Consider the following 9650-nt stretch of genomic DNA (forward strand, 5'->3'; position numbering starts at 1 on the left):
CCCACTGTACCTAAATTCATCAAAACTCTGTTTACCATAAATTTTACCTAAGCTTCACCCTTCCCAAATTCCTATACTAACGCCATTCTTGTACTATACGGTATTCCACATTAACTTTGGAGATCTCTTTTTTAAAAAGAGATATAGAGAATGATTCCATGAATTGGCCACAATGAAATGATTTAGAACTGGTATTAGAAATGTCTAAAAAGTGAACAAATTATCCAAGTAAATGGAAATTTCCAGTTAAGCATACATGACAATACATATTCAAGGACATATTTTTTTTCTGGGAGGAAAAAAGTCAAGATACTAAAAATATTCTTGTGTTTTCAAAGTGTGAGAAATGGGGTTCAACAGCATGTAAAACCAGGATTTAAATGCATGATAAGTAAATGCATGATCTTATCATGCTAGAAACATAGTTAATTTTTTTTTTTCAATCCTGGGGATCAAACCCAAAGAAAGCTTCCTACATGCTAGGCGAGCACTCTACCACCAAGGTACTCTCCCAGGCCCAAGATTTTTCTTTTTTAATAGATACTAGTATAACGGCTTATAAATAACAGACATTTTTGCATACAGTATGTATCTCAACTTGAGAAATTTTTATATTTTTAAATTGATATTTTAAATTGTCTTTTGAATATAAGAAAATGGCTATATACATGTGTTTCTTTTTTGCAGTAAGCTAACATAATTTTTTTGGACCACAATTATCCTTCACGTTCTCTGGTGGTTGGGCCTCATAAAAAAGATCATGTGAGATCATGCATGTACTACTACAGGACAAGCCACAAGAAAAATGTCCAAATGTTTACTTGTATCTGGCACAGAGTAAGCACTCAAAATATTTGTTGCTGGAATATGTGGCGCACCACGTGCCAGAACAGTCACTTAAAGTAGGTAAAAGATTGGGACCTCGGAGTGTGTGTCACAGTAGTGAGACCGAAGCCCAAGGGCGCAGGACGTGGTGGGGTGGGGAGGCAAGCGCTCTGCCTAATTACACAAGTCAGCGAGCGAGCGGGGCGAGAAAGGGGCCAAGTGAGCCTAAGGGTAGAGCAATGATTCCAGCACTAGGAGGAAGACCTAACTAACTTCTCCGAAGGTCCCGCTTCTGCCTCTTTGTCCCTGCCCTTAACTCCCCGCCTCCATTCCCACTCTGGTCACCAAGGAGGAGTTGAAGCAATTTCCGCCCTAAGAAGGGTGAAGCTTCCAGCTCCTGCTCTCGCGAGTACTGGTGATGGAAGAAGTAAAGGCAGTGGCCTCATTTCTTTCTTGCCCTTCCCCTAGTTTTCTTGTCGCAGTTCCGCCCTTACTACTTTCACTTCCGGCCATGGAAAAGTCACTTCCACCCGGAAAAAGGGTCATCCATTGAGGCCAGGTCTTCTTTCCCGCCCACTCAACTTCCCCCGAGCTTCCGCCCTCAGTATCTTCTACCGCTACTCCTGCCGGCCACCACAACGCCAACAAAGCCAGGTTCCCCCAGCTCCAGATGGGAGTTCCCTCTTCTTTAACGCTCCTCTCCGAAAAAAGGAAAGGCTGGAAGGAAACACTGGCCTCCACGCCCGCCCCCCAGCAGCATTTCCAGTTGCTCCTCTATCCCTCACCATACACCCTCCCATCTGAGCGAAGATGAAGGCACGTTTGCCCTGAGACAGGCGGAGTCGCCTACTCTAGCCCCGTTATCGCGAGAACTTTGAAGTATCGCGAGACTTGACGCCCGACTTGTGCGCCCGGGAAACCCCGTCGCTCCCTTTCCCCTGGCTGGCAGCGCGGAGGCCGCACGGTAAGCTGGCGCTCCGGCACGGGCTGGGCATGGGGCTTCGGGGCCGAATTTCCCGGCTCAGGAGTGCGTGCCTCATGGCCCCGGTGAGCACGGCGCGGGGCCGACCCGCCCCCAGAAGCCGCGACCACGTGCGAGCGGCAGGCCCGGACATGCCTGCTCCGCGCGGTCCGGAACCGAGAGGGCCTGGCGGGCAGCTGAGGGGTGCGTAAGGGCATCCAGAATCCCGGGGCTGAGGGGTGGCGTTGTGCAGGGAGCTCCCAAACTGAGGCCGGGCTGGTGGGACCCACAGAGACAAGCGCCAGTAAGTTCTGTGGGATCCACGGGAGCCAGGGCCGGAGTTGAAGTGAGCCTTGGGGGTTAACGCGGGTGCTGCGGTTTAGATCGCCGAGGAGCCGAGTTGGCTTCCAGGGCCCGGACCCTCGTTCAGACCTCCACCAGACCTTATGGTCACATGTCGGACTTTCTCTCACAGATGCCCGGAGTTACTGTAAAAGACGTAAACCAGCAGGAGTTCGTCAGAGCTCTGGCAGCCTTCCTTAAAAAGTGAGTGTGGGGGCTGAGGTCAGTGGACGCAGTCTGTCGGTTGGCACGTGAGCGCGCCAGGCTCCCTGTTCAGGGAGGGAGGGGAGATTTGTGCGGGGCTTCCATGTGAAGAGTGCACTTTCTGTATGAGGCCTGGGTTGGTGGTTTTGCGTTTCAGCCTGTTTATTTGTGTCTTGGAACCTCTTTCTAAAGTTATGTTCAAAGGAAGGGGTCATATGGGTAAAATTGTTAGTGAGATTCCTGAATTTTGTTCTCCTTCCTGTTTTCTGTCCTAGGTCTGGCAAGCTGAAAGTCCCCGAATGGGTGGACACAGTCAAGCTGGCCAAGCATAAAGAGCTTGCTCCCTACGATGAGAACTGGTTCTACACACGAGCTGGTGAGGAATATGTGTGGGCCCTTGGCTAAGGGTGGGAAGCTGGGTGACCCCATGCACAAATCCATTTTGCTCCCTCCCAAGGTTTCAGTAGGAGAGACTTTTGTGTTGCCACATGTTATGTGACTTGAGACTTTAATAACTGCGGTTTTAAGAGCTTTGAGGAAAGCTTGGTGTCAAATTGGTGGTCATGTTTAATTAGAAGTTCTTCACTTGAGAGAGGCAACATCCCTTCTGCATTTGGGGAGTCAGATTCATGTCCATTGCTTAACCATAACCTTGGACAAATTGCTTAATTTGCTTATGTTTTCAGTTTCTAATCCTAATGATGGAGGAGCTAATGATGGTACTATTGCAGGATTATCATGAAGATTAAATGAATTTAAAGCAGTCAAAATTTTAGAAGCGCCCATTGCACAGTAATTAAAGTCTTCTGTCTTGTTTCTGTTATTCAGATCATCATGTTAGCCTGCTGTCTCTAGCAAGTTGTTTCTTACTTCGTGGTTGGGATCTGGGCAACTTCTTGCTCTAATCTTGACTTCTAAGTGCCTGTAAAGAAAACACCCTGACCTTGTGGTTACCCTCTGCTGTCGTGGCAACTCTCATCTTTTTTTTTTTTTTTTAATCTTATAGTTGTAATATAAATACATTTGCTAACTTCACAGTGCTAATTCTTGCCTGTTTTGACATTTCTAGACTGTATACACATCACGCACTCTTCTGTAGGTCTAACTTACAGGGATAGGGTCAGTGCTGGGTTGTATTAAGGTGACAGCCTCTGCACAGGTCTTCTATGGGATCTTGACCTCTCTGATCTCCCTTTGTGAAGTGGGGGCTCCAAACTAGCAAAGGTCATTATTAGATAGGAGACAGTTTGGCAGATTTCAGGAATGACCCTGAGATCAGTTGGCCTCAGCCTTGGTACAAGTTGGTTAGCTCTGACAACATATTGTAGACTTGTTGTGCACTCATGCATCAAATGTCCATGGGGCCCACTTTGTTTCAGGCCTTGGACTGGGCACAGGGGACCAACATGACTCATCACAGCCTCTGACCTCTGAGGACTAAAAGATCAACTCTGTGAGGTGGGTAGGATGGGTAGCATATCCACCCACCCACCACTATAGTTTTAGAAAACGGGGGTGGTTGTCGGGTTGGATGGTACATGCCTATAATCCCAGCAATTCAGAGTGCTGAGGCAGGAGGATTGCAAGTTTGAAACCAGTCTGGGCAACTTAGCAAAACCCTATCAAAACTAAAAGGACTTGGATGAAGGTCAGTGTTAAAAACTTCTGGGTTCGATCCCTAGTACCAAAAAAGGGAAGGTGGGGATGGTGAAGGAAAGCTGGCTCCCTGGGCACACAACAGTGACAAGACCTGAATGACACACCATGTCCTCAGTGTTTTTTGGCAGTGTCTCGAGAGATTAAAGAAACTTTGGATTAAAGTTTAGAACAATGTAATAGCTCTTTCCATTATTTGAGGTGCATAGACATTTTGCATGTACTAAAAACCTGAAGTAGAATTGCTTTTGCCTGCTTCACAGTTGATCTCAGAAGGGTTGAGTAACATGTCCAGGGTCAGCCAGTTAGTGATATCAAAATACATCCTTAACACTGCTTGGAAAGGACTCCTCCAAAATACCAATTTTTTTTTTTTTTTTAAGGTGAGGAATGATTTAAAAATGGGATCAAGACCCTGGTGATGAACCTAGATGAATCTGCTGGTCATGATTCAGTAGTTGCAGCCCTTTGCTTAGCAGGCCCTTCCCTGGACATCTCACACTGGGTGTGTGTTCTCCCTCCAGTGGAGCTGGAGCTCCCAAAGCTCCCTTTTAGATCTCACTTTCCCAATGGCCCTGTGATATAGGGAGTTGGGGTGCTGTTGTGCCTGTTTTTTACACTGCTACAGCAGCAGAAGCCAAGTTATTTTCTAATCCACTACAAAAGATGCTTGCTTACTGATATCTATTCTGAAATCTAATGTGCTTTTCACCTAATGTGGGTACAGAGAGGTAGAGTGACTTTTCAAGCAGCTTTGGGAGCATTGGCAAGCCAGCTCTGTCTGACTGTAGGTTCTAGGCTGTATTTTCTCTCTCTGAATGGTGAGATCTGGCCTATTTTGCCCCCTCAGGAGGTAGAGGCTGGAGTACAGTGAAGAAACATACAGATGTGGGAAATAAAGAAGTTTGTGGCAGAAGGTGGTCTGGATGTGAGGCAGGACTATGGGATCAAGTTTCCAGGCAATGAGATGGAGATATAGAGAACAGATAATCTCTAAAGGGAGGCTCTGTTGCTCAAGATCAGACTACAGTGGACCTAAAGGGGCAGGATGTGTCACCCTAATTAGGTCTCTTGGCCTGTTAATTATCATAAAAACCTGCTTAGGAGTGAGATGAGAATCCACTCTGGTGTCTTGGTGGGTATTTGACTGGGAGAATGCTCAATTAGAATACTTGAAGACTGCTTATAGGGTAAAGGCTGGTCCTTCTGACTCTTGTGTAGGGTCAGGGACTCAGTCGTGCTGTGTTAGTAGAAGAAATGAAGCTTAGGAAGCATCACAGAAAAATTAAAGAGGCGAATCAAGATCAGGAACGTGATTTTTCCTTGGTTTTTCAGAGAAAGGTCAGGGCAGACAGAGCCCGCCCCCCCTCCCCCGCTTTTGACTAGGGTGGGGATACAACCACCAGTCTGTGCTTATTAGCATGAACTGTTGGTGCTATGGTGACTCAAAAAAGCTGGGTTGCTTGTCTCAAGTGCAGAGTGCTGTTGTCCCCCCAGCCCAGCAGGAACACACAGCCATTCCCCCTTTTCTAAGAATGTACAAGGGTACAGAAGGCCTGTGGGGCTCTCAGTCTATAACAAGGCCTAACTCGCCTACGAATTCATCGAGAATGGCCTGGATTTTTTTTTTTTTTTTTAATTCCACCAAAGTGTGGCAGTAGGGCCCAGGTCTCAAGGGGGTGGAAAAGAGGCCAGTGCTTTCCAGAACTTGGTGTTTTATAGTAGAGCTCCTTCACTTCTTATGGGTCAAAAATCATGGGGTAGCAGGGCCTTGTACTCTCTCTCCATTGTGAGCCCCAATTGAAAGAACTAGTATGCTTTGATGGCGCTTATTTCCCACCAGTCACTGTATTTAGGGATTAAATTTAATGGTCTCCTTTGGTGCCGCTGTACCTACCTCCTGACAGCTGGATATATGTACTTTGTGGCACTACTAATAAGGAGCCCCGTTGAGATTGTCTCCCACCTGCCTGTTAGCTCAGTGTTTGGCCACCTGTTTTGCACATTGAGCCCAGGCTGAGACCCCGGATCTCTGGGCACTGGTCCTGGCTCAGCAAGACCAAGGTTGCCTGTACTACTTCTGATACACAGCTTCTTACCTTTCCTGAGGTTATCCTTCTTTCCCCAGCCCTTAAGCCCTAGCAGGAGAGCAGGTCTCCTAAGCAGGACACAACCAGATGAAAGCCCATGGACAGAGGTGGTTGTTCATTCTGGGATGGCGTTTTTTAAAGACTAGGGGTGAAGTGGTTTATGCCAAGATAGTCTCTTGATTCGGGCAGAGGGGCGGAACTACAGTAAAAAGTCCCCAGGGCAGAGATAGGACCTACAGTAAATTGGAAAGGTATAAAACTGATGGAATGATTTTATTTATTTGTTTGTTGTAATTGGACACAATACCCCTAAAGTACCCTGGTCACTTGGTTTGTTGTACACAGAGAACACTGCCTAGCCTCTGGCTCTGAGTCCGTAGTTTTTGAACTGAATCACTGGTTCACCCTATTGCTTTTCAGAACCAGAAGAGAGCTCACTTGAGCAGATTCTGGCCCTTGTGTTCCCCAGCTGGTAGAGCCATATGATGGCTAAAGGACTGTCTGTCCTGCTCCTGGTGAGGTTAAGCAGTTTGCCTAAGGCTTTTATCAGTCCAGCTTCTGAGGCCATCTTAATGCATGAGTGATTGTGTGCAGGGCATTTGGCACAGGGTCTAGCAGACCTATGCTCCCGTTCCACAGCAGTTCTGGGTTTTGCTAGAACTTGCCTTTTAGACAACGAGGCTGGCCCCCGGGGGAGACTTGATCAAGCCAGTCCAGGGATAAGAACCCTTGTGTCCTGGAGGGCATGCTGCGGGTTCCAAGTTGGGAGCATCCACTGCATAGGGTGTCTGCCCTCTCCCTGTTGTTACTCAGGCATATAGATATGGTCAGTTTCTTAAAACATTGACTAGGCTCCACCCTCACCATGCCTCAGATTCCTGCCTAGAGTACATAGTGACTTGACAAACTGGGAGGGCTGGTTCGGGGCACATCAAGTGGTCATCATGTGTGTTTTCCACTTCTTCCACTTAAAATGGTGAGGATTAGCTGTCTCACTGAACTGTTATATGTGCCTAAGAAATGTTCTCAGCTCCCTCTCACTCCACCTCCAGCTTCTACAGCACGGCATCTGTACCTCCGGGGTGGTGCTGGGGTTGGCTCCATGACCAAGATCTATGGGGGACGTCAAAGAAATGGTGTCATGCCCAGCCACTTCAGCAGAGGCTCTAAGAGTGTGGCCCGCCGCGTCCTCCAAGCCCTGGAGGGACTGAAGATGGTAGAGAAGGACCAAGATGGGTAAGCAGAAAGGGAACCTGGGGGCCAGGTTATCAGTACCATAGGTCACATACACTGAAGCTGTCGGGTGCCTCCCACCTGCTCCTCTCACGGCCAGGCAGGGCATTCAACAGAAAAGCAAAACAGTGAGGGGGCCTCACCCCGACCTCTCTGGCTGACTTCCTCAGGCTCCAGGAAGGTAATTTAGCGACTGTCCGCTTTCATTAGCCTGCTCGTTAACTTTTCTGAATTGATTTTTCGGGGCTTTTGATCTAATGCTTGCACAAACAACACCCAGTCAGCTCCCGGGAGAGCTCGTGCTCCTACCCCCAGCTCCTTGGAATGCAACTGACTAGGGCCTGGGTGGGACTTGGCTGGAGCTGGTATGTGGTCCCTCTGCCAGGTACCTTCTTGGGAAGCCTGGCTTGTGGCCAAGAGGAGGGGGCTGAGAGCCTGTACTCAACAGGGAATGACTAAGATTCTTTTCTCCTTCAGGGGCCGCAAGCTGACACCTCAGGGACAGAGAGATCTGGACAGAATCGCTGGACAGGTAAGATGTGACTTTGTTCAGGGTGGGACCCTCAGTCACTCCCCCAGTTTCCAGAACCTGTTGTAGATGTGACTTATTTCCTTCCCTGAAGGGCATACCTCAGGAAGGGGCTGCCCAGGGGCAGAAAAAAGATCATTTCTGCTTAAGTTGATCAAAAATTTGGGTGTTGGGGTAGAGGGAGCCCAGGCCAAGGTGGTGTTTGGCCTCTATAGGGCACATCTGCCCCCACACACTGGTGGTTCCATTTCCCATATCTTGTGCTTACTTGGCAACAGGTGGGTTCAGCATGCTGGGTCAGGCCCCAGATCCTGGGTGGATGACACTCGGACAAAGTCCCTTCACCCCTATAATCTCCCTGTCATGGAATGACCCACTCTCACCAGCCTAAACTGGGGGTGAGGATTCCACAGGCTGCAGTACAGCAGGAGCCCCAGGTCCTAAGGGGTCCTGGCATGAGCTCTGTGTTGGTTCCTAATCATTGGCTCAGGCCTCCTAGAAGCCTTGAAATGTGTAGTCACTTAGTCAGGTGTCACAAAAGAATGAAAGGTGTCCGCCCTCTGGGAGTTGGAAGAGAGCCTGGTGCAAACATCTGTGCTGATGGTTAGCATTCCCCTCATGGGGCAGTGGGCAGAATTGGACTCATCCATTTGCTTGAGTCCCTGTAAAATGGGAAGATGACCTCAGTTATGAAGATTAAACGAGTACATTTGGCATCTAGAATTTAGTGTGCTTATTACTGCAGCCAGTGGAGTGCACAGTAGAGACCCCACCACTCATCTGAATTCTTAATCTTTTCCCACAGGTGGCAGCTGCCAACAAGAAGCATTAGAACAAAAGGATGCTGGGTTAATAAATTGCCTCATTCGTAATTCTGGTCTGGGTCTCTTGATTGACTGAAAGCACATTCCTAGGGACCAGGGGTCTCTGAATGGTTATGTTGAACAGTAGCTGGCAGAGCACTAGGCCAGTCTTCCCACTTCAAACACCTCCCTAACTGAACATTTTCCTGCAGTGAGTGAGGGGACTGTATCCCTCCCCCATGTCCTGTGTTTGCAATTCTCTGGAACAAGAAAACAAAGGGTGACTGGTTAAGCAGTGACAAATCTGATGCTGGGTTGCAGAGGTGACATCTGTTAGAATAGGGATGGTCCTAGAGCCCATGTGTCTTTCCTGGGAGGAAGTGAAGAGAGACCTGCAGAACTGGTGCTATTCTGCTGGGGGCTTTGCTGAGGACAGAACCCTTAGTAATTAGCCTCTGCACTATATTCCCAGCCCCTCCAGGGTCTCACCAAGTTACTTGGGTTGCATTCCTGCAGTTGCTGGGGTTACAGGTGCACACTGCTGCCCAAAGTGATTTTCCAGACTGGTACCTATTTATGGGCCTGCATGGGCAGGGTGGGCCTACTTGAGCCTCTGCTTTTCGTTTTAGGGTAGTGGCCTTGGGCCTATCCCCCTAACAAATCCAACCCTAGAGCCTTGGGAAGGAAGTGTTGATGGAGCCAACTACTAGAGCTTTGCACAGGGCTGGACCCATGAAGTTTACACCTGAAGAAATCCCTGTTACTTAGGTCCCTAGTGGGGCAATTAGGACCACCTGGTACCCAGCCCCCAAAATACTTAACCCAGATCCATTTGAAAGCAAAACCTGGAGTGGAGGGAGAGTTTTGACAGATGGGCAAGTTTTAAGTTGCAGCTATAGGCTGGGGATGTAGCTTAATGGTGGAGGATTTGCCTAGCATGAGCAAGATAGTTCCATCCCCAACACTGGGAGGGAAGAATCCATCTCTGCTCCAAATTTTGTGCACGT

At 48.4% G+C, this 9650-nt stretch overlaps 1 protein-coding gene across 1 annotated transcript; it reads left to right on the forward strand.

Moving 5' to 3' along the window:
* The first annotated feature begins 1743 nt into the window (after nt 1-1743).
* On the forward strand, nt 1744-8712 carry Rps19 (ribosomal protein S19). Its single transcript, XM_027945901.2, has 6 exons — nt 1744-1789; nt 2262-2332; nt 2608-2708; nt 7131-7314; nt 7789-7843; nt 8646-8712. The coding sequence occupies exons 2-6, from the start codon at nt 2262-2264 to the stop codon at nt 8670-8672; spliced, it is 438 nt and encodes a 145-aa protein (XP_027801702.1). The 5' UTR covers nt 1744-1789; the 3' UTR covers nt 8673-8712.
* The last annotated feature ends 938 nt before the right edge of the window (nt 8713-9650 follow it).

This window comes from Marmota flaviventris, chromosome 18, assembly GCF_047511675.1.
Source record: "Marmota flaviventris isolate mMarFla1 chromosome 18, mMarFla1.hap1, whole genome shotgun sequence".
NCBI lineage: Eukaryota > Metazoa > Chordata > Mammalia > Rodentia > Sciuridae > Marmota > Marmota flaviventris.